At 40.0% G+C, this 25,546-nt stretch overlaps 1 protein-coding gene and 1 long non-coding RNA gene across 3 annotated transcripts in view; one reads left to right on the forward strand and one right to left on the reverse strand.

The window, feature by feature from the left end:
* The window catches only part of LOC309619052, a 373,591-nt gene that overhangs the window by 288,313 nt on the left and 59,732 nt on the right, over positions 1 to 25,546 (reverse strand). The gene's annotated exons all lie outside the window — the stretch shown is intronic.
* SMURF2 (SMAD specific E3 ubiquitin protein ligase 2) overlaps positions 16,637 to 25,546 on the forward strand; it is a 117,809-nt gene continuing 108,899 nt past the window's right edge. For both annotated transcript variants that reach the window (XM_082373691.1, XM_082373692.1), the window contains exon 1: positions 16,637 to 17,207. In XM_082373691.1, the coding sequence (XP_082229817.1) occupies positions 17,156 to 17,207 (52 nt within the window). In that variant the 5' untranslated portion in view covers positions 16,637 to 17,155. The remainder of the gene's footprint in view (positions 17,208 to 25,546) is intronic.

The following is a 25,546-nucleotide window of genomic DNA, read 5'->3' on the forward strand; positions in this document are numbered from 1 at the left end:
GGGTGGGCCAGGGAGGGGCTGGGGCCGGAAGCCTGCCCTCCTGGGGAAATGAGCAGGGGTAGCCAACCTGTGCCCAAGTGCCCAGCAGCCTCCTTCCAACCCTGTGGGAGAGCCACCCAGCAACTGTGGCAGAGATGGGCCCCTTTGGTGACTGACCCATTTTCTCAGTCAAAAAGAAGCACAGAAGCTTTTTGGGAAAGCTTGTTGGGATAAAAGAAAGACAGCAACTTGTCTCCAGTCATGTAAATTATAAAGAAGATGGGTCCTTATTTTTGTCCCTTTGCTGGAGAAACAGGGCACATGCTTAAATAATATCATGATGAGCAGCTTTCTACTTAGTGCTTTCCCACATCCTATATTATTGGTTTTTTTGAATCAGATTCTGAGAAGTGAGATTATGGTAAAGCTATGGACATTTTATATATGACATTGTCAAAGAGTTACATCCAATTTATATATTTCCAGCTGTGTAAAAGACAGAGTTCTTCCACATGAAGACTTGTGCACGAAAGTTCATAATCACCAAAGAGTGGAAACATCCCAAATGCCCATGATGAATAGATAGACAAAAATGAGGTCTATTCATACAATAGAATATTATTCATTAATGATTGTAATACTGACACATGCTATGACATGGATGAACTTTGAAAACATTATAGTGAGTAAAAGAAGCCAGTCACAAAAGACCACTTACTGTAAATCCATTTATTTGAAATGTCCACAATAAGCAAATCTAAAAAGGCAGAAAGTAGATTTGTGGTGGTTGTCTACTGCTGAAGGAGAGAGGGGTGGGAAGTGACTTTTAGTGGGTTCAGTGTTTCTTTCTGGAATGATGAAAATGTTCTAAAATTAGATAGTGATATGGTTGTACAACTCTGTGAATACACTAAAAACCACTGGATTGTACACTTTAAAAGGATGAATTGCATGGCAAGTGAATTATACCTCAATAAGACTATCATAAAAAAAAAGCAGTGAGTTCTATGAAACTCTAACATGAAGTTATTCTTTATTGTTGTATTTTCCTGATTCAATTAATTATACATATTTTAACACTTGAATAATTAAAAAAATTTTTTATAGGGAAACCTTTATTTTTTTAAATTTTTTTAAATTTTTATTTTTTTAACATCTTTATTAGAGTATAATTGCTCCACAGTGGTGTCAGTTTCTGCTTTACAACAAAGTGGAGCTATACATGTACCTATATCCCCATTAAATATTTTTGAATATTAAAAATTTTTCTTTGAACTATATGTGCAAGTACTTTGTCCATTAATTGTTTGGGTTCTTGGGGTTTTTTTCTTGTGAATTTGTCTACATAATAAAAATATTAAAACTTTCCTAATCACATTTGGGAACAGAGTGCAGTCTGTTTCTTTTACTTTTGTGTTAATTTTTCTTGGGTCTGCATAAGTTTTAAAAATAATTTTATAGAGTTAAATTCATAATTTTTTCCTTTGTAGTCACTTATATTGTTTTTAGGCTTGGGAAGTTATTCTCTGAAGGAAATAATAAAGAAAAGTAAATGAATCAGAAATAAGTTTGAATTGATAAACAAATTGAAGGGCTGATTCTTTGAAATATTAAAACCATCTGATGATCTAAGTAGACAAAAAAAAGGGGGAACCCTCACAATAGCTACAATTAGAAATGAGGAAGAGAATATAATATCAGATGGGAAGAAACCCCTTAAAAATTAAAACATATGATGTTCAACTCAATTCTAGTAAATCTGCAATTCTTGATGAAGTGGAAAATTTTTCAAGAGAACTATAAATGACCATAATTGATCCATGAAAAAGTAGTGTATCAGAATAAGCAAACAGGTACGGAAGAAACTGAATATGTATGTCATTAAAGAAAAAAAATAAATTCCAAGAAAGTCTCTGAGTTCAGAGAATTTGCCAGTCCATACTGTCAGCTTTTAGGAAAAGAAAGGCTGGTGGGCATGCAGTGAGACTGAGTCTCATTTTTCTGAAAAAAGGCTGTACCTAGAAAGAGTTCATGCCCTTTGACCTCAAGGTAATCCCAGTTCTAGGACTCAGTCTAATAAAATGACCGGGGAGTCATGAGCAAGTGTATTTTTTTTTAATATATAAAATTATTTATTTATTTATTTTTGGCTGCATTGGGTCCTCTTTGCTGCGCGCAGCCTTTCTGTAGTTGCGGCGAGCGGGGGTTACTCTTCGTTGTGGTGCACGGGCTTCTCATTGCAGTGGCTTTTCTTGTTGAGGAGCATGGGCTCTAGGCGTGCGAGCTTCAGTAGTTATGGCACGCAGGCTCAGTAGTTGTGGCATGCAGGCCCAGTTGCTCTGCGGCATGTGGGATCTTCCTGGACCAGGGCTCGAACCCGTGTCCCCTGCATTGGCAGGCGGATTCTTAACCACTGTGCCACCAGGGAAGCCCAGCAAGCGTGTTCTTTATAGATGTAAACTAGTGAAAAATTGGAAACAACCTAAATATTCATCACTATTGGAATGGGCAATAAATCAAGTATATTTACAGGATAAAATACTATATAGTCACTTATAATAATAATATTTGATGATATGGAAACAGTCTCATGATAGGTGAAAAATCTGGATGTAAAATTGTTTTTACAGTATGATAACAACTTGGTTTAAATTTTTTTATGTTTATGCATAAAAACACAAGCTGGATCAAAATATTAATAGTGATTTTATCTAAATATTAAAAATTTTCTCCTTTGTACTTCTCTGATTTTCCAAATCTTCTACATTGAACATGTATTACTTTTATAATCAGAAAAATATTATTTAAAATACATAAATTTGCACAGAATCAGCAGTAAAAGGAAATATACAATGGTTATCTTTGAGTGATAGATAAGTCATTTTAAATTTCTCCTTTATAGTGTTTACCATTTTCCAAATTTTATAATGAGCAATTTTTCCTTTTTTTATAATAAAATTAAAAAAAACAATCAGTCTCCATAGTCTAGATAACCTTTTAAGTATATTTTTAAGGTTCTCATAATTACTTTTAAGAGAATGTTAAATACACATGGTAAATATCACATTGTACATATTATTTTGTAATTTATTTTCCCTTAATGTATTATGACCATTTTTAATGAACATTTTAATGCTTTTAAATATTCATCTAAGATGTAATTTTTAATGGCTTTGTATTTTCTCATTATAGCTTTTATCAGACTTTGATTTTCTAATTCAAACTCTGCTTCAATGAACATTCTTATTCATAAATCTTTCTCGGATAGTCCTCCAGTTTAAGTTCTCCTCAGTCTCCTGAATGAGGGTAGCCCAGCCTCTGATTTCTCTCCAGAGCAACAGGACACTTATCCCCTCCCCAGGTGGGCAGTCCAGATCAGTGCCCCCCCAACTTGAATGTGCATTTGAGTCACCTGGGCATCTTTTTTTGAACTACAGGTTCTGATTCAGTATGTCTTGGGTGAGACCCAGCACTTTTTTCTTTTCTTTTTTTTTTTAATAAATTTATTTTTTAATTTATACTATTTATTTTTTTGTCTGCACTGGGTCTTCACTGCTGTGCACAGGCTCTCTCCAGTTGCAGTGAGCGGGGACCACTCTTCGTTGCAGTGCGCAGGCTTCTCACTGTGGTGGCTTCTCTTGTTGCGGAGCACAGCCCCTAGGCGCGCGGGCTTCAGTAGTTGTGGCACGCGGGCTCAGTAGTTGTGGCTCACGGGCTCTAGAGCGCAGGGTCAGTAGTTGTGACGCATGGGCTTAGTTGCTCCACAGCATGTGGGATCTTCCTGGACCAGGGCCCGAACCTGTGTCCCCTACATTGGCAGGTGGACTCTCAACCACTGCGCCACCAGGGAAGTCCCCCAGCACTTTTTTGTAGTGGGCTTCCCCTGAGGTCCATGCTGTGGTTCTGCAGACCACACTCTGAGGAGCAGGTTCAAAGCCAGTGTATCTTCTGCCAATTCAAATGACTCAGAAAGCCTTCTTCCTGTCTCAAGGTCTGTCTCAATAGAATTCTAATCCCAACTCCACCACACTGGTCATGGCTCCTCCCTGCAAAACCATGTGGAAGAATTTTAATTCACCTGAAAGCGATCTCTTACCAGTTATTTTAAGGCAGCTGATGTGTTCCTCTGAGTTTTCTTTCTCAGCTTTTCATTCTGCATGGGGCACGGCTTGAAGTGCCTCAGCATCTTGATTTCTTTTTCCTTTGTCCTTTTTACAGTATAGCACCCAGACCTGAAAGTATTGCTTATGGCGTAGGCTGATGGGCTGCGGGTAGAGGGCGACCATCATGACCCTCATCCCCAATAGAATCCTGCTGTGAATTCAGCTAAGAGCCCATGACACTGGAATGACTCATGATGAGCCCACTGTCAGCTAAGAGCCTGAAGTCATTTCCACAGGGGGTGTTGTTGGTTCCCATCTCCCTCAGCTTCTACTTGAGCAATTGAATCTGAATCTAAGTGACCCAAGGGATCCCTGTTAAGCTCCAGTTTTCTCACTTGAATTTGGCATAGGGCTGTCCTTGTCTCAGAGAAAAATGCTATGACCACAGGAAGGGGGCGATGTTGACTCAGGGATCCCACCACCATTTGGACCAATACAAAGGTGTTGCCGGTATTTGCAAATTACTGTAAACCTTTATTGGCTTCATTTAGGAATCTTGCCATTGACAATCACATTTCTGAAGAAGGAATCTATAGCAATTGATGGTAATGCAGAAGTTTTTATTTTTAGTTTATTGAAGTAATCTTTCTCCTAACTAACCATTTCCTTTCCCCTGCCCATTTAACCAGTATGGGGTGAAATAATTTGTATTAGTAATATGTAATATTACTAACATATGAAATATGATTTTATACTCTTCGTGGAAAATTCAGAAAATATCAAAGTTAAAGAGGAAAATAAAAATCCCATATGATGCCATCATCTAGTTGATGATGTCATGTAGTTGATACACCCTTGTTGGTGTATGTCATTGGTTGGTGTATGTCATCCTTTCATTCTTTTTTATTTGCTTTTTTTTTTTTTGGCTGCGCCACACAGCATGTGGGATCTTAGTTCCCCAAGCAGGGAATGAACCTGTGCACCTGTATCAGGAGCATGGAGTCCTAACCACTGGACCGCCAGGGAAGTCCCTGCATGTTTTTAATCTTACTAAAAAGCCAATACTTTAAACTTTTATTACATGAGTAACAGATGTTCATTATAGAAAAAAGTAGAAAATATAAATATGCAAAAGAAGAAGAAATAGAAATCCTATTATCTAGAAATGACTTCTTGTTACATTTGGGTGTGTTTCTTTTAAGATGTTTAAATCTGCATATATATTTTATTTTTGTTAATATATTTATACAGTAATACTATATTATAAAGTTTTTTTTCACTTGACAGCATATTGGAAGCATTTTCCCACATAAAGAAATACATATATTAATAATATTTAGGGACTTCCCCAGTGGCGCAGTGGTTAAGAATCTGCCTGCCAATGTAGGGGACACAGGTTTGAGCCCTGGTCTGGGAGGATCCCACATGCTGCGGAGCAGCTAAGCCCGTGAGCCACAACTACTGAGCCTGCGCTCTAGAGCCCGTGAGCCACAACTACTGAGCCTGTGTGCCACAACCACTGAAGCCCTCGTCCCTAGAGCCCGTGCTCCGCAACAAGAGAAGCCACCGCAATGAGAAGCCCGCTCACCGCAACAAAGAGTAGCCCCCACTCGCAACAACTTGAGAAAGCCTGTGCGCAGCAACAAAGACCCAACACAGCCAAAAATAAATTTTAAAAAATTTTTATATAAAAAATAATGTTTAATATTTATGCATTATAGGTATGCTATGTATCTAATATTTTAAAAATATATTTCTACAATATTATTTTAATGGCTGAATGTATTCCATAATATCAATGTACCATAATTTATTTAACTGTCCCTCTATGGTTCAATATTAAGACAGTTTGTTATTTCTTGCTGGGATATAAAGTTTTTATTCGAAACAGAATCACTCGCTAGGTCATGTGTTCTCAACTTCTTTCTTTTTTTTAAAAAAAGTTTTTATTTATTTATTTTTGGCTGTGTTGGGTCTTCGTTTCTGTGCGAGGGCTTTCTCTAGTTGTGGCGAGCGGGGGCCACTCTTCATCGCGGTGCGCGGGCCTCTCACTGTCGCGGCCTCTCTTGTTGCGGAGCACAGGCTCCAGATGCGCAGGCTCAGTAGTTGTGGCTCATGGGCCCAGTTGCTCCGCGGCATGTGGGATCTTCCCAGACCAGGGCTCGAACCCGTGTCCCCTGCATTGGCAGGCAGATTCTCAACCACTGCGCCACCAGGGAAGCCCCTCAACTTCTTTCTTAATATGTGCTACTCGGTGATGCTTAACTCAATGTTCTTAAATAGTTTTTATTTATTTATTTTTAATATTTATGTATTTATCTGGCTGCACTGGGTCTTAGTTGCGGCATGCGGGATCTTTGTTGCGATGTGTGGGCTCCTTAGTTGCAGCAGGCAGGATCTTTTTAGTTGTGGCATGCGAACTCTTAGTTGTGGCATGTGGGATCTAGTTCCCTGACCGGGGATTGAACCCAGGCCCCCCTGCACTGGGAGGGCGGAGTTTTAGCCACTGGACCACCAGGGAAGTCCCCTCTTAAATATTTTTTTAAACTTAACTTTATTGCAATTATACATTTCAGTGTGTTAATATAGTTTACCTACTTAGCATTTTTAATGGCCAATATGGCATTCTATTAGTTACGTATATTATAGATTACTTAGCTATAAGGTAATCACAAATGGCAATTTGAAATTGCTATTTCCAACAAGAAAATTCACAATGAACTTTGAACAATACAGTAGATAGCTTTTGTTTTTATTTTCCATGTATCTTTATATTCATATTCATGAACATTTTCTAACATTTTCTATATCCATGCCTCTACTCCAGGCTGTAAAAGCTAAGTCAACAGAACCTCTCCTTTCAGGCTACTCTACCATGAGGGTAGGCAGGTTTCACTTTGATTTACTCAGAGTTCTTTCTTGTGACTCCTGCATGATGATGCAGGAGAGGAATTCCCTCCGTGGTCTTGACTGGCTGAATCACTTTTCATGGTTTCGGTTCTGTGGAAAACTATTCTAGAGAACATTTAGTGAACTGACTCTGAATGGTTTCACAGTGTGAGATTTACTCTGTAAGAATATTATTTCACCTGTAGTTGAAGAAAGTTGCTAGTTTTGGCAATCCCTCTTTTGTTATGAGAATTCACATGAGCCAAATTCCACTTTCAGAAATGCTGTGGGCCAAGCTTCATGCTGTGTAAGTTCATACCTAAAGACGGCAAATTTCTGAATGGGTTCATAAGATGAAAAACAACTTACTTGTGCTCACTGCCTTTCCTTAGAAATTAATTCCAGAATGTTTTAAATGCCTACATACAGTCATAGATTTAAACTGCTAATGATAGTAGTGAATGAATTCAGAAACAAAGCATATCAATATTTTCAGATGGATTACACCACATGTTTTAATAATTTTGCAAATAGGGAAATTCTGATGTTGAAGGGAAACCCTCTTAGTTCCTATAAAGATAATATAAGTATTCTGAAGAATATTTTTAAAGACAGCAACTTGAAAATTAAGAATTCCATTCATTTCAAGTTTGATGGGGTTTGGTACAATAAATATTTGATGAATGAATGTATAGTTTATATTTATTCTACCAGGATAGTAAAAAATATGGCTCTAGTCTCTCTCTCTTGTTTTTTTTTTTTTTTTTTGGTGGTGCCTCGAGGCATGTGGGATCTTAGTTCCTTGACCAGGTATTGAACCCATGCCCCCTGCATTGGGACCGTGGATGGAGTCTTAACCACTGGACTGCCAGGGAAGTCCCTCTAGTCTCTTGATTGCCATATGGAATATCTTTTGGTGGGAGCACAAGACTGGATGTCATTTTGTCTTTGGGTTTTAACATTTGGTTTTCAGATGCTCTCCTCATGTTGTCTTATTCTAGCCTCAGTCTATTGACCACGGTGCTACTTTTCTAATTCTCTGTACTAAATCCATGTTCCACTTCTTGGCATCATCTGCCAGCTCTGGTTAAGAGTCCTTGTCCTCTGGAAGCCTAGGTGATGTTGGCCATGAAATAGGCCAACCTATTGATCACTCCCTAAGCTACAACTATGGGAATGGGGCATAATGTTGCACAAAAGTGTTTATAGCATTAATCTTTCTGTGGAATGAGAAAAGAAAATCCTTTTTCAGCTCAGTCCCTAATAAAGTAGTAACTTTTCCTAGAGCCGAGTTAGGACTGCATAGGTCTTACATAGTTCCACTCTCCCTCTTGGCACTCTGCCCAGACTCCCTGTGAACAAGCCCAAGCTAGCTTGCTGGAGGATGAGAGACCACGTGGAACAAAGGCAAGCCATCCCACCTGAGGCCACCTTAGATCAGCCAGTCCCCAGCTGATCTGCTCACTAACCAGCAGCTGACCAAAGATGCATGAGTGAATCCAGCTGAGCTCAGAAGCCCAGTCCAAATTGCTGACCCATTCAATTGTGAGCTAAATAAATGATTGTGGTTTTACACACTGAATTATGAGGTGGTTTGTTACACAGCAAAAGTTAAGTGGTTCACCCTGCTAGGGAGATCTGGTTATATCATAGGTTTAATAAACTGGCTCAATTTTACTTGATTTTGAGATAATCTTTGGAGCTATCCTACTCTTCCCTAACATCCTCAGCTCTACCATAGCACATTAGTGTGGTGATGGAGGTCGTGGGCACTGTAGTTGCAGACCTGGATCTGAATCCCTCTTAGGAGGGGCGTGCATTGGCAGGTGATCTCTTAACCACTGTGCCACCAGGGAAGTCCCTGAACCTTATTTTCTTATCTGTAAAACATGGAAAAGAATATCACTTAATAATATCACTTGTGGTTGCTTATCCAATATCTATTCCTGGCCCCCCTATTTCCTTTCTAACAGAACTCTGATTCCGTTCAGGTATTCATACATCCTCTGCATTGTTCTCTGAATTCTCTACATAGCCTAGATCAGGGGTGATTCCTGATTAGTCTCAACTAAATCTTGGAAATTCCATTCTGCTCGCCAATGATTAGTTTAAGAGTGGGCTAGGATCAAATTCTGACCGATGAGAGCTGAGAGGGAAAGATGCTAGTGTGAAGGGGCTTCTGGGAAGGATTTCCTCACTCCTAAGAAGCAGATGAGGAAGGGATGATCTGTCTCTTCTGAAGATTGTTTGGTCTGGACACAAGGCCTGGGACTGTCGTAGCCATCTTGTGGTCATGGTTACTTGAAGGCAAAACCAAAGCCCTGAGGAAGGCAGAGGCATGAGACGGAAAGAACCTGGGTCCTTGAATGTATCACTAAACCACTGAAACTCCAGTTATGGAATCAACCCTATCTCAGAGCTACTTGTTATGTGAAATAATAAATCTCTATTATTTAAGTTTGTCTGGGTCAGGTTTTCTGTTTCTTGCTAATCCAAGCATCCTGAGTGATATATCCTTTAGGACAGCATCTGGCACATAGTGAGCCCTCAATAAGCATTAGCTCTTTTTTTTTTTTTTGACCGCCCCACCTGGCATGCAGGATATTAGTTCCCCCACAAGGGATGGAACCCATGCCCCCTGCAGTGGAAGCGCAGAGTCCTAACCACTGGACCGCCAGGGAATTCCCAATAACCATTAGCTGTTGTTAGAATTGTATTGGAGGCTTTCCCTCAACCATTAAATAGTTTCAGATTTCACAGATCTTGGAAAAACACTTTACTGAATTCTACTGACCCTCCCAGTTATGACACTGTGCTCTTTACCTATGGCCTTAGATCTAGAGCAGGGATTAGCGCTATGGACGGTAGGCCAGATCTAGCCCACCGCTTGCTTTTGTAAATAAAGATTTATTAGGACAAAGTTACACCCATTCACCCATCGCTGCTCTTGCATTACAACACCAGAGTTGAGTAGTTACAGAGGGGGCTCTATGGTTGGCAAAGCCTGAAATATTTACTCTCTGGCCTCTTACGGAAAAAGTTTGCTGGCCTGTGTTTTGGAGCCAATTCTTTACCTCCTCAATGATTATTCACTCGGAGACCTTATTAACCAGGCAGATTACAGCTTCCACCCCAGAGATTCTGCTTCCCTGAACGTATCCGCTAGGACTCTTGTGGGCAAGTGACAGAAGACCTGACCCAAACTATGTGATGGCTTTAGGAATGGCTGGATCCAGGGGCTTAATGGGATAATCAAGATCATATTCCACTCTCTTCATCCCTTGGCCCCTCTTCATCTGTGTTGATTCTAATCTCAGACAGTGTCTTCCATTGAGGGCCACAATATGGCCCTGCAGTGCCTGTCCTTCCTAGTTTATGTTTAGTGGGAAAGAGGTAAAATCTTTCTCAACATGTTTGGTAAAACTTTGGAGAATCACTGTGATTGATTTGACCTAAACATTGAAAGTGCATTCTAGAGAGCAACAGATAATTCTCTTCTTACCCTTTGTATTTTATGTATTGTTTCCTCATTGGTTGTCTTCCTCCACTAGATTACAAGCTTTAAGAACAGTGCTCAACAGCTACCATATGCTTAGTAAATATCATTTTGAATGAATGAACGTATATGTATATTTATTTAAAAATTGGAATTGGGATCGTTCCTCACGTGTATTTTTGTTTTCTGCTTTTAAAAAATTTATAAAAAAAAAAAAAAAAAAAAAAAAAAAAAAATTTATATATTTATATCATGAGCATTCCTTTTATGCCACTAAAGCCGTTTGGATTGCATTCCAAAGGCAACAAGCAGCCACTGAAGGTTTTTAAGCAATGGTTGACATTGACCCATTGGCTTATGAGCCATGTTGATCTCATTCTGGCCCATATTCTCTGCATTACCCATAAAGACTGCATCATACAAATATTTCCACATCTCCTCCCATCCCACCCTTAGAGAATTATGTTGTAGCTACTACAGTTTTTATTTTGAAGATGATTGGATATGACTGTTTTTTAGAGCCTGCTCGTGTTGCTCAGTTGTCCAAAGTAGTTGCAGTTGAGCGATGCGCCCGCTCCCTTTCCCCCGGGGCTGGGGCTGCTACCTCATCCCGAAAAGATGTGTTGCTTCATGATATCAGCTTACAGCAAACCATGCACAGATAACTTTTCAAACATTTCATTGTAATACTTCCACGCTTAAATCACCAAATTGGCTTTGGAAAATATGCAATCCCTTCAAATTACATTCTCTTTTAACTCAGAATTCACAATATCATGGGGCAGTGTATATACTTAAGACATTTGAAAATGGGTGCATAAAAGCTGCCTAGATTTACAGGATTTTTAATATTTTTAAAAAGCACACTATTGTAAATGCAACAAACGATGAAAATCAGTTATACAATGTGCCTTTTTACCTGTATTGTATATAATATAATTGGGTATGGAAGGGATTGAGAGGCTGTTTTAGTTTCCTAGGGCTCTCGTGAGAAAGTATCACAAACTGGGTGGAGGAAAACAACAGAAATTTATTTTTCCCCCGTTCTGAAGGCTAGAAGTCCAGAATTAAGGTGTTGGCAAGGCCATGCTCTCCCTGACAGTCCGGGTAGAACCCTTCCTTGCCTCCGCCCAGCTTCTGGTGGAGGCCAACAATCGCTGGCTTTCCTTGGCTTGCAGCTTCACTGTCCAATCTCTGCCTCTGTCATCACATGACATTCTTCCTGTGTGTCTCTGACTTCAAACAGCATTTTCCTCTTCTTTAAAGATACCAGTGGTATTGAATTAGGACCCACCCTAATGGCCTCATCTTAATTAAAGACCCTATTTCCAAATAAGATTACATTCACAGGTTCAGGGGGTGGAGTTTAGGACTGCAACATATCTTTTGGGGGGACAAAGATCCAACCTGTAACTGAGGTCATCTAGCCCATCTCTCTACAGGACGTATGAATCTGCTGTATAAGATCTGTCCAGTCGTAAGACTTAGGCAACAAAGTATGATAGTCAATTTAGGTCAAACCCAGGTAGGTGGAGTAGGGGCAGAAAGAGGGTCCTGGCACAAGATCGTCCCACACTCACTAGGGTGAGATAGTTGCTGTTGTACTGACCTAGTTATAGAAATTGGTTGCAGAGCTGGGTGGGTAGGATAAGGTCTAAAGAGTGATGCAGGGAAAGTCCGGTGCTGGGCAGAGCACAGAGCCCACTGGTGGGGAGTCCAGCTGGCTGGTGGCAAACATTCTGGGTAGATGTTTAGATGGGTGGGATGGTCATTATCCTCTAGATCACCACTGTTCAATAGGAATATAAAGTGAGTCACACTTGTAGTTTCAAATTTTCCAGTAACCATATTAGAAAAAGTAAAAAGAAATGGGGAAATTAAGACTTTATTTAATCCAAGGTATCCAAAATATTATCATTTCAATATGTCATTAATATAAAAAAGATTAACATATTTTGCCTTCTTTTTTTTTTTTTTGCCTCGTACTGTCTTTAAAATCCAACGTGCATTTTATACTTGCAGGGCATCATAAATCGTATTTCAAGAGCATGATAGGCATATGTATTAGACTGCACTAGATCCTAGAAGTGCTGCCCCTGGGTGGTAGGATCCAAGCCACAGGCTGGGTTGTAGGTGAGACTCAGTTCTGGGGAGAACACAGGCAGGAGCAAGGCAGAATCTAAGGGTGTTTAGGGAAGAGTTTAGGATAGCCTGAAGAGGAAAATGTGTTCCAAGGAGAGACAAAGTGAATGAAAGGGGGGAGGGATCCACTTAAACTTGCTTAAGTAATGGATGGGGTGATTATTCTGCACTGTGAGATCGCTTGGAAGTGAACTGTAAGAAGCCACACCTGGGCTGGGAGTACTGGCAGGAAATTGGTCAGACAATCACTCTCTTTGTTTCCCTCTTTAGAGTTATGAAGCCTCTTGTCTCCATTTCTCTCTGCTTGTCTGTTTTGTTAGTCTCCTTCTACACACTCATTTCCTCTATTATTTACCTAATTGAACCTTAAAATGGCTTCCTCAGCTGCTAAGTCTAGGACATCTCCGCTCAGCTCCCCACCACTAACTCAGTGGCTTAGTGTCCCATTTCATGTTCCAAGGAGAGAAAATCTGATCTGCCACTTGGTCACTCATCCACCTTTGGCTCAGTTAGCTGAGGCCAAGCTCACCTAGTACAAACGGAGCCATCCAGGCTCATCCCTAGTCTAAGGCAGTGGTTCTCAAAGTGGGTTCTCTCCACCAGCAGCATTAGAAACATAAATTCAGGGCCCTCACCCCAACCTATTGAATCAGTGTCTCTGGGGGTGGAGCCTAGGATACCACGTTAGAGCCATGGGTGAGGGCAGATTCCCTCAGAAGAGGATGTGGGTAAGGACTACCATCTTAGTACACCAAGGTAGAGGCCGAGAAGGCCAGAGCTGAGGTGAGTAGCATGGGGGAGCCCACACCTGGAGAGAGAGGTCCCGGATGTGACTGCAACTTCCATCACTGGGGACCAGGTGTGCTGGGAGGGTGTGAGGGAAGGGGTCACAGAGAACAGCTCAGAATGTGACCTAATCCTAAATCATGTCAGAACAGGACTACATGTGAGGGTTTTTAGTGAACCTAACTTTGAGGACCTGGGACAGGCAGAGGCAGAGAGGAAATGAGTGGAGGTCGGGGAGGGAGAGTCAGGTTGATAACAGCAAGTATATGGGGGCTGTGCTTGGCTGCTTCATCAGTTACAAGCTGATTTGGAGGAAGCTAGAACTAAATATTAAATTCAATTAATAACAGTTAAACATTAAAGAAAGTTGAATTTTTAAGCAGTGGTAGAAACTGCTGAGTGCCTAATGTTTGCTTTTTCCATGGCACATAAACTGTAATAAATTTGAAATTTACACTACAAAAATAGATTCACAGGAGTACCATTATTAACATAACCTTACCTCTGACAGATTTTTTATTACTGGAGACAACTCTTCTATGTACAAAATATATTAACGGCTGGAGCAGAAGAAAAGTACCAACTACAGATGGTAAGAATTTTCTTGCAAAGTCACATCAAATTTAACATTAGCCTTGGAAAACAGAAACATATTTAAACAAAAGATTTTAGATAGTCTTAGAACTCTGTGTAGATTTTCACCTCTGGTCTAGGATACCATCATAAAGAGTGCAACTTCAAGTGATTAAAATAAGTTAATGAAAAAGTTTACCACTTCTGCTCAAAAATGCTATTTAACTAGTTGTTATAGCATTTTCATTGGCAGGTTCTATTAAATGGCATTTATGGAAAAAGACATATTTTATTGGTATAAAATAGGTGGAGTTAGTATACTTGAGAAAGATGCCTAAAACAATGATTCGATAAAAGGTGCACAATTCCACTGAGAGCAAATTAGAAGTCATAAGGGCATAAAAAGGCTTTGAAAAGATTTTCTGCAATTCCCATACCCATTAGAGACATGTGCAAGTACAGTTTACATTAGAAGTAGATTTCTATTTTAGGAAGAAAGAAAAGAGTGAATTCTTAAGAATTGTTATTCCTCCTTTTTTTTCTCAAAAATATGTCTAAAAGTGTTGCCATGATGAAGCAATGCTGTGCTTCTAACGCTGAAATGTAATCCAATGAAAGTTTAGCTCTCCTGAATAGTATAAATGGTTTTATTCTTTTTTAAAAATTTTATTTATTTATTTATTTGTTGGTTATTTTTGGCTGCGTTGGGTCTTCGTTGCTGCGCGTGGGCTTTCTCTAGCTCTGGCGAGCAGGGGCTTCTCATTGTGGTGGCTTCTCTTGTTGCCGAGCACAGGCTCTAGGCATGTGGGCTTCAGTAGTTGTGGCATACGTGCTCAGCAGTTGTGGCTCGCAGGCTCTAGAGCGCAGTCTCAGTAGTTGTGGCGCACGGGCTTAGTTGCTCCGCGGCATGTGGGATCTTCCCTGACCAGGGCTCGAACCCGTGTCCCCTTCATTGGCAGGCGGATTCTTAACCACTGCTGGGCCACCAGGGAAGTCCCTAAAGTATTCTTATCTGAATCTTTTTTTTAAACAATGAGATTTAAACTTACATGCAGGCAAGCGTAAACAAATCCTCCTCTGCATATTAAGCATGTATACATTTTTCTGAACTGTCACTTACATATTTGAATGTACTGCTTTAAACTTCACAACAGGCAATCTCCACAGCTCCTCCATTGTGTTCTGAAATCCTAACTTCTGTTACCTAATACAAAGCTACAAATTGTGTTAGTGGGTGGCTGGGAACAGTGGGTGCCATTAGAATGAGGCAAATGCGTATGTATACATCAGTTTGCTAAGTTTTATTGCCATTATACATCTAGTTTAAATTGTGATCACAACTATTGTTGAAATTGATTAGTGTATCTTCAGAGCTTCTGTAGCACAAAGAAGCATTTCTAGAGGAACTTGTTCACTGCTTTGCACATAGTGGGCACTCAGTATTTGTTGAATGAATTTCTAGCACCGTCCCCTGAATTTCTAGTCTAACTTCCAGAACTTTATATAATTTTTGGATCACTTTAATTGTAGGGCTGTATCCAGACTGATGAGATGTTCTTGGAGGTAACTTGATCTGGAGAATAAAATGACATCACTGATGAATTAAAAGAAATGACTGACACTGACTTAGGATTAAAATATATCAGACTTTATTAAACATTTAAAATTGCAATAGTAGTAGTCTTAAGCAAAACTAACAAAGCACACAAAAAATCCCCCATGCATACGTTTGCATGCATACATACAACTTTTTATGCTGCTTTTAAACTTGATTATTTGTTAACTCTTCCAAATTATATGGTCTTCATAATTGCCATTTAAATGGCGGCATTAAAACCCATGCTGTTCATGTAATTCGCCATTAGGCTGTTAGCTCATCCTCCTTTTGTTATTAACCGAAGTTTGCAAAGAACATCTGTACTATCATATCAAGAATAAATTCCTAACAGTGCGATTACAGGGTCAAAGGGTAAGGTACACTTATTTTTATTTCATTTTCTATTTTTTCCCTCCTGAGATAACGAAATACAGTACTGTACGAAAAGCTTTTCATACATTGCTCTCGAAGGCTTATCTTGTTAATTATCCTTTCAGGCATTATTATCCTCCTATCCTTGAGCTACAGCTGAAAAAAGAGCCCAAGCAGGCCGGTAACCTGATCTCGTTCACCAGGTGAGTCCTGGATGGTGGTGGCAACTACGATACCAGGAGCAAAACACCCCGGGGGATTTGCTGGAACCCTCGGTAAGGGAATAGTGTCTCTTCCCTCACCCCAGCGACGCTCAATCCGGAGCGCAGCGGATTCGGTTATAACTTTGCTCGCCCCAGCCTCTCAACCCTGCACGCTGTGGGCGTCTAATAAAAGCGGTCTGCATTGCACTGACAAAAGCTCTCCCTTAAGCGGGCTGAACACTAGGCCCTCCTGGCACCACAGACCTCGGCGCCGCCACTCTGCTGCTTTGCCCGCTCCTTCCTCAAGTTCCTGCATGGGACATCAGGACACACCAGCCCAGACCGCCGCGCCCAGGCCGAACACGGGCCTGGCGCCCCAGCGCCCGGGGCACCCTGCGCGCGCCGGCCCAGGCCCCGCCCTCCAGCCCCGCCCCGCCCTCCGGCCCCGCCCCCGTCGGTCCCGCCCCCCCCCCCCCCCCCCCGTCTCCTCCCCGCCCCCGGAGCCGACGAGTGGCGGCGGCGGCGGCCCCAAGACCCGGTTCCCTCAGACAAGAGGGCGGGTGGAGGAGGAAGCGGCCGAGCCCCGAGTCCTGCTCCGGCGCCGCCGAGCACCGCCCGCCTCAACCGACCGGCCCCGTCGGCTCCTGGGCCTTGCCGTGCCGAGAGGAGGGAAAGGCGGAGGCGGCTGCGTGGAGGCAGCGGGGGCGCGGGAGCGGGCGGAGGCGGCGCGGCCGGCCGCGGCTGCCGCTTTGTTGTGCGTCCCGGGCCGAGGAAGGAGAAGTGGGAGGAGGGGGGAGCTCGGCGTCCCGCTCCCTCCGCGGCTCATGGCGACGACGCTCGGCACATCCGGGACCCTCCGGCCGTGGCGGCCGCGGTGCCGGCTGCTCGGGCCCCAGCCCCGGCCGCTGTGGTGACTGCGCCGCGCCTCGCCGTCGCCTCCGCCCCGCCCGCCGCCCGCCGGCCCCGGGCCCCGCGCCGCGGCCGCAGCCCCGCCGCCGCCCCCGCCGCCAGGGACATGTCTAACCCCGGGGGCCGGAGGAACGGGCCCGTCAAGCTGCGCCTGACAGGTGAGGGGGTTGGGCGGGCGGCGGGAGCCGGGCCGGGGCGGCCGCGGGGTGGCCGAGCCGGCGGGGGGGTGCCTGTGGCCTTGAGAAGGGCCAGGGTCGCGATCAGTGGTGAGTGGAGAGTCGGGAACGTGGGAAGGCCTAGTTCAGGGAGAGTAATTGCAAACCACTCTGCCTTGTTTGGAAATTCTTACAAAAGCCAAGGGTGACTCGGGGGTCTTTTGTTGGGGGGGGGGTGGTCCCCCGGTTGGAATTCCTGGCGGATTTGAGGTCGAAAAGCCTGGACCGAGAAGCACGGTTCTCTCCCGGGGTGTCGGGAAGCAGCCCTTGGGCTACTGCCCAGGTGGGGTCGTGGAGGGGATGAGGAGCTCCTGTGGCGGGGATTATTGAATCCGGCTGCTGACTGCGCGCAGTAAACACTCCTTAAAGATGGAGCGCTTAACGGGAGGTGTGTGTGTGTGTGTGTGTGTGTGTTCCCTGGTTGTTAACTTGTTCGCCCACTTGTGCCCGCGTGCAGAACCTTCCCTCTCTGCTGCCAGCCACAGCAGCCGGTGCCACACACCTGAAACGCACGGCTTTGAGAGGGAAGGAGACTGAGGTTGACTTTTCCGGTGTGTCTGCCTGATCCGACGACTCGGGCTCATTGTACCCTCTGTGTTTTGGAAGTGTTTGATTGTAGGGTAGCGTGTTTGGGGTTGTTCCTTGTAGGCCGCAGAACATGTGTCTCACTGCTAACTCTAGACCTGCTTTAAAAACACATTTTTTGGGGTCCATTTCTAAGTATGTACTCAGACTTTAAGCGAAGTTTTCTCTCTCTCCCCACTCTCCTCCCCTTCCCTTTTCTAAATGGAAAAGAATGTCTGGAGGGGTTGCTAGATAGCAGGCTTTTCTTACAAAGTGTTTAAGATTCCAAGTGCATGAAATCTTTAACGTTACAGGTACGTTTTGCTTACAGTGTGCCATTTTTGATATTCTTACATGGTCGTGTTACCTCATTATAAGGAAAAATTATTTGGGGTTTGAAAAGTGTAATGGAAACCAGTGTACTTATCCTAGTTTCAGTATTCATTCTTAATTATCCACGTTGATATTCAGATGTGTGGTGAGAAAGGTGGCTTTCCTTAGAGAATCTGTGTGTGTATGCGTGTGTGGGTGCGCGTGTAAGAATAAACTGTAATTATGTTTGCCTCCACTAGACTTTGAGATTTATATGGACTAATTTTGTAATTGAATGCTTGTGTGTCACATCCCAGTCCACTGGCTGAACTTGCGAGATAAAAACTTGCGAGATAAAAACTTGCAGTGAATTAGGTATTTGAGAATTTAGCCTGACTGTATGTTGGCTACAGTTTTTAAAATATATTACTTTAATGACAGTTTTACTTTCCTTAGGGAAGATTGCAAAGAATCATTAACTGAGTGGTTCTTAATGGAAAACCTGGATTGGGAGATGCCTGTCTCCCCTACTTCCCCCCATTCAGTTTCCTTATTTTCTTACCAAGCAATGGAAACCTTTATAAGGGATCTTTGTTGCTTTAGAGTTTATCTACTCTATCTGGTCCTCTCTGGAGTCAGTCCTGTGTCAGTGATGGTGGAAAGAACCTGTGATTCCAGGTGTGCAAAAAGTATCAGAAATAGGCTGGTGGCCACTTAATTCCTTCTAGGCTGTATACACAATAAGAACATGAGGGAGAAAACAGGGATTTTGATTTTCTGCAGATAAAATGAGTTTGAGGTTTTTAGTGTGACTCAACAGATCTTAAAGTGTTTATCTGTGGTTTCCTTACTGAATATGATACACTATAAAAATTCACGAGTAAAGTTAGGAGAAAAGATTACATTTATTCCCTATCCCTCCAAAAAAATACTGGACTAAATTTGTAGAGTGATTTTGTATTTTTAGATTTTTCTGAGGAATTTTAAATACACTGTGTCCCCTTAATTGTAAAAACAGTTTGAGATACTCTCAATTTCTTAAAACCATTGGGAATTTGTGTCTGTCATATTTTAAGAGAAAACTATTCAAATATTAAAAACATCGCCCTCTCCATTTTGGTTACGTATGGTGGATTCTCTTCTGTTTTGCCAGGAAAGTTAACATGTATTTTTTCATTTTTGTTCATTTACAGGTTAGATGGTATAGATTTTAACACATAGATTTCAAGAACTGGATTCAATTAGCAGCTTTTTAGGACATAAACATTAAAGAGTTAGATGGAAAAGATTGTTTTGACTGACTGGATAAATGACAGGGCTGTGTTTGATGTGCGTCCAGGAATTGGTCTGGAGCTGGTGCCCAACTTTTCAGTCCATCTTGAGAAGCCAAATAAAATATTTAACCTAGGCCTCGTTTTGTTTAAAAAAAAAAAGTTGATTCTTTGTTAAGACCTTAAGAAATGTTTGGCATACCTTTAGACTAAGTGTTTAACAGTTCATTTAGATTCGGGTTCCATAAGAGAGGAAAATTAAAGAAAAAAAACCCCAGATCCCGTAGTGATTTTTTTATTTGGTTTACAATACACTTGGGCTGTAAGATGATTTAAAGTAATTGTTCTTTGCTTTAAGTTAATACCATACTAGTATTTTAAATTTATAGATGGTCTTTGATTCCCAGGTACCTTATGAATTGTAGTTACTCAATTATATCCTTAATGTAGAGTTGCCCCTTTACTGAAAGACGTAAACAACTCTTGCATGGTGTCTGTCTGTCACACACATACATACACACACACACACTCATACACACACTCTCACACATACATACAAACTGAAGGAGAAATATTTGAACCATGAGATCTCTGCCCACAACAGATATTAAACTTTTCCACATGTTATTCCTGAGACCACAGTCAACTAGCAAACTGTTTAGTATTTGTTGATGCAAATAAGGAAGGGCTAATTTAATCCCCAATTTGAGATTCCTCAGGTCATTGGTGGTTAAAATCTGATTTGGTCCGTTAAACTACTTCTATTTTTTATGACACATTAACACTTGATCATTAAAATGGGCTGTATGGTAAAGCTATCAATTTCAACTAGTATTTGTAGAGCAAATTGATTATAAAATGTAAAGTTTGTATACATTATACTTATGAATAGGCTTTTCTTATGATGGTTTGGATAGAAGATATTCTTTGATGGTAAAAAAAATTGGGGGTAATTTTTTATATTACTGTTTTTGAAAACCAAAGACTGGAAAAAGCAGTATAATTTCTAATATTTAAAATTCTTAGATATGGAGAAATAACAGATTACTTCTCCAGAACATTTATTGCAGAACTTTTTGTAATTTAAATGTTTTCGTACAGTGCTTCTCATGTTATTAATTTATAAAACCCTAAGCAGTAATGAGGTTAACCTTGTCTATAGCTAAAGGAAAATTACCTTTAAAAGTCTCACTTTAGATATGCTGGTATCTTAGTATTGTTTTACTGCATATTTTATTGATGCAAGCCTTTAAAAATTACAACTTGATTATACCTCGCAGTTTTCTAAGTGGGAATGTGCCTGTACACCATAATGACTTGTTCTAGGGGTGTTAGTGATTTGAATGTCCCCAGCTCATTTTTTTTTTCTTGGTTTCTGAGGAGGAAGCCAATGTGGCTTAGCTCCTTCCTTTTCTCTTAAGTTTCTCTCTTCTAGTCTAACCTTCAGGCAGGGGGCTGAACCTGCCTAGGTGCTTCATGTAGTTTGGTTTTCATTGGTGAGTAAGAGAGAGAGAGAGAGTGTGTGTGTGTGTGTGTGTGTGTGTGTGTGTGTGTGTGTGTGTGTGTGTGCTTAATCATGGATTCTACTTTTTTCCTGTTGGTTGAACTGTAACTATCACAACATACTAACATGTCATTTATTTAGCATGTAATTTAGCATATTTAGTATATAACTCAAGGTTTCAAGGTAAATGAAGATCCATGCTTTAGCCATGCAAGGTTTTAATTTTAGCTATTTTTGATGTCTTTTAAAGATTTTGAAGGCTTTTAAAGATGTAATATGCCCTACTCCTTTCAAATAGACCATACTTAACAGAACTTAATGTTTTATTTATGATTCAGTATCATTATGAATATAAGTTATTGTGCTGTTGTAATGTGTAGTACAAGGATATCATCATGGTATGTAGAGAGAACCGTTTGACTCTGGCTGTATGGTGACATGTTTAACCCTGTTCTTACTGCTTTTTCTCTCTTTGCCTTTCTTTTTGTTTACTGTTACTTTCTTTGCTCTAAGAAAGCTGAACCCTTGAAATATACTGTTGTAATCAACATTGTTAGGTGTTTCTGTATGAGGGACATGTACTGAATGCTTATTAAGTGCCAGACACTGTATTAAGTTTACATCTGTTATTACTTTTAATTCTCATAATAACTTCAAGAGGTAGGAGAAACTCGGAGAGGTTAAGTACATGTCAGAACTCAAGTTGTCTGTCTAGAAAGCCTGTTACAAACTTACAGGATTTTGTGTGGAAAATAAAATAATTTCACTTTTTTGGAATTACCCTTGTCCCCTGAGATACTTGCTTATCTCTTAAGGCTCAGCTCAAGGTACCCTTATCCACAGATCTTTCCTTGACCTGTGTTGACCTTTCCTCTGTGACTAAGAGGCTCTTCCTCTAGCATAAGACCTAACTCAATGAAGGGCATTTGTTGTCTATGCTGTAAGCTCCATGAAGGCAGAATCCTGTTTCAGCATGCATTAAGAGCCTTTTGGAATTTTATTTTGAACGAATGCTGGAGACATAGAAGTAATTCTGTGTAGTTTTATACGTGTTTTTTATGGCTGATGCACTGGGTGTGAGTGGCAAGAGGTGAGGCTCGTAGACAGGGACCAACCCATTTTAGGACCTTGTTATATTTTGTCAAGAAGTTTGATTTTTTTTTTTTTTTTTTTTTTTTAAGGTAGTGGGAACCATTGAAGGATTTTAAGCTTCGATATATTTGATGTTTAGAAAGGTTAATCTTTGGGCAATAGGAAGGATGGACTGGAATGGGAACCACGAAGACTGATTTTAGGATAACCAGTTAAGAGAATGCTATACAACAACCATTGTTCATATTTTTTTCTTGTTTTAACTTTTATTTCCAAATTCTGTTATCATAGATAATTTGTAAACACCTTGGTATGGATAATTTTTTTTTTTTTAAGGGATTGTTTTCTTAGGAAATTTCCATAGAGAGAGTGCTGTTGCATTAAAGGGTGTGGATCTTTTTAGGTTCTTGATTAATTTTTCGTCAGACTGTTTCCTAAAAGAATTGTGCCTGTTTAGAGCAGCATTGAATAAATGTGTCCCTCTTAATATTCTATTACAAGAATTGGCTCTTGTTTTTTAAAATGTTCGCGAACTTCATGGCATATAGTATTTAACATTTTCTTGTGAAGTTGAATATTTTCCTGTCTGTTTACTAATTATATTTCTCTTTGTTGCCTTGTTTGGTCTTGTCCTAGTTACCACTTAGGCCATTTGTGTTTTTCTTAGTGATCTGCCTGAGAATTAAAAAAGATACTAATCTTTTGTCATATTTGTTACAGACGTTTTCCCCAGTCTGTTATTTGACTTTTAATTTTGATCATTTTTGAAAGAAAAATGATTTTGAATAAATTTGTTACTTTAGGAGTCAAATTTGTCCAACTTTTCCTTTGTTTTTCCTATCATTTCTATACTTAGGAAAACCCTTTTCTTCAAGAGGCTTAGTAAATATTTAAGTACATTTTATTTTAGTGTTTTTAAAAATGGTTTAGGAAGATGTTTCCCCCCAAATTGCTACTCAGTCATCACATCATTATTTATTGATCAATTTTTCCTTTCCATAGTGGTGTGATATCTTTTTAGTTATGTTAACAAATTAGTTATAACAGTCAAATTATCTCTTGTTCAGTGCCATACTCTTCATTATTGTAGCTTTATAATTTAGTTTAATATTCTCATTGTGTTAGAAATATTTTTTTGCTGTTTTTACTTATTTGCTCTTACATGTGAATATTAAAATTGTTAAATTTAAAAAGAAATTTCATTGGGATTGTAATTAGAATGCATTAATTTGGGAAAAGGAGGCATTTAAGTGTATTTAGTTTTCCCACCTAGGAACATGTTATGTTTTTACGTTTATTTAAGCTTTTGTTCATATTGTTTAGGATAGTTTAATAGTTTTCTTCCTATGTTTTAATGTAATTCCAGCTAATTGATATTTGTGGCATATCCATTGTATTTTCTAACCTTAGTTATTGGCTTGTATTTAAGATTGCAGTCATATCTATTTTTGCTTGATTAGAGCAACTTTGCTGAACACTAAGCCTACTAATATTTCACTAATGCTAGTTTTCCAGGTATCAGTATTTGGCATTTTTTACAGTTGAATGCTAACATTAAAAATTTTTTTTCTTTTGTATTTTTCCACTAATACATAATTAATTGAACAAAGTGAAGAATTTTATGTTTGTTTTAGAATCGTATCTAAAGGCTTTGACTTTTTAAAAACCGCATTTGATATGAATTAAGAAATATCAACATGTGTCTTAAGTTTGGCATTTGGTTTCTTACTAAAAATTGACAGCAGACATAAAACTTAGTTTAAAATAAATCCTGATTTTAGGTAGGAATTCCTACATAGATGATTGCACAAATGGCATTTCTTTCTTTCCCAAAAGTTTCCTCCTGCCTCTTCACAGCCAGTCTCCTCATATCCCCAGTCCTTGACAACCACTGATTTACTTTCTGTTGCAATAGTTTTACCTTTTCTAGAATTTTATGTAAATGGGATCATGCAGTATGTAGTCTTCTGAGTCAGGCTTCTTTTTACTTAGAATAGTGCTTTTGAGGTCCATCCATGTTGTGTATCAGTTGTTTGTTCCTTTTATTCCTGAGGAATATTGCATTGTACACACGTACCCCATTTTGTTTATCCATTCACAAATATCCACAGACATTAGTTTCCAGTTTTTTGCCATTATTTATAAAGCTGCTATGAACATTTGGGTACACCTCTCTTTGTGAACAAGTTTTTATTTCTTTTGGGTAAATGTTTAGGATTGTTGGATCATATGGTAAGTATGTGTTTAACTTAAAAAAAAAACAACTGCTAAACTGTTTTTCAAAGTTGTACCATTTTGTATTTCTACCAGTGGTGTCTGAGAGTTCCAGTTGCTCCGAATCCTAGCCAACACTTCAGCACTTGCTGTTGTCAGTCTTTGATTTTAGCCATTCTAATTGGTGTGTAGAGATTACTTCAGTGTAGCTTTAATTTTAATTCCCTTTGACCTACAGTGTTAAGCATCTTTTAATGGACTTATTTATCATCTGTGTCTCTTTGGTGAATATCTGTTCAAATCTTTTGCTCATAGTTTTAAAATTGGGTTGTTTTCTTATTATTGAGCTTTGAGAATTCTTTTTGTATTCTGGATACAAGTCCTTTATCAGATATGTGTTTTGCAAATATTTTCTCCTAATCTGTGGCATTTTCCCCCCCTCAATAGTGTCTCAAAGAGCAGAAGTTTTGAATTTTGATTAAGCCCTGTTTATCAATTTTTTTCTTTATGGTTCATGCTTTTTATGTCCTATATAAGAAATCTTTTCCTAATCCACAGTTCTAAAAATTTTCTATGTTTTCTTCTGCAATATTTATAATATTAGCACTTACATTTTGGTGTAGGATCCTCCTAAATTTAACTTTTTAAAAATTTGCTGTGAGAAATAAGGGTCAGGTTCTTTTTTTTTTCATACGGATATCTGATTTTCCTAGCACCATTTGTTAAAATGCTTTTGTTTCCTCCGTTGAGTTGTCTTGGCACCTTGGCTAAAAATCAGTTGACAACATACATGTTCTATTTCTGGACTCTATTCTGTTCCTTTCATCTATAATTCTTTTCTTTGTAAGTTTATTATTTATAATTCACACTTTCCTATTACTGTAGTTTTAACTTAAGTCTTCTGATTTCAAACATTGTTTGAACTTTTCATAAACATTTTGATAGTTTAATAAGCATAATTGAGTCTTTAATTTAGGACCCCATAATACTTTAGGATCTTGTAATGCTTTAGAGCAGTGGTCCCCAACCTTTTTGCCACCAGGGACTGGTTTCGTGGAAGACAGTTTTTCCATGGATGGGCAGGGGATGGTTCAGGCTGTAATGTGAGCGATGGGGAGTGGCAGATGAAGCTTTGCTCGCTAGCCTGCCGCTCACCTCCTGCTGTGCCGCCCAGTTCCTAACAGGCAACAGACCGTTAGCAGTCCGTGGCCTGGGGGTTGGGAACCCCTGCTTTAGAGCCTATTTCATTTGTTTAGTCAACAAATATTTATCAATTTCTTGCCATATGTCAGACATTGATTTTTTTTTAATTCTATGGTACCACG

This window comes from Balaenoptera borealis, assembly GCF_965194805.1.
Source record: "Balaenoptera borealis genome assembly, chromosome: 20".
In the NCBI taxonomy this organism is placed as follows: domain Eukaryota; kingdom Metazoa; phylum Chordata; class Mammalia; order Artiodactyla; family Balaenopteridae; genus Balaenoptera; species Balaenoptera borealis.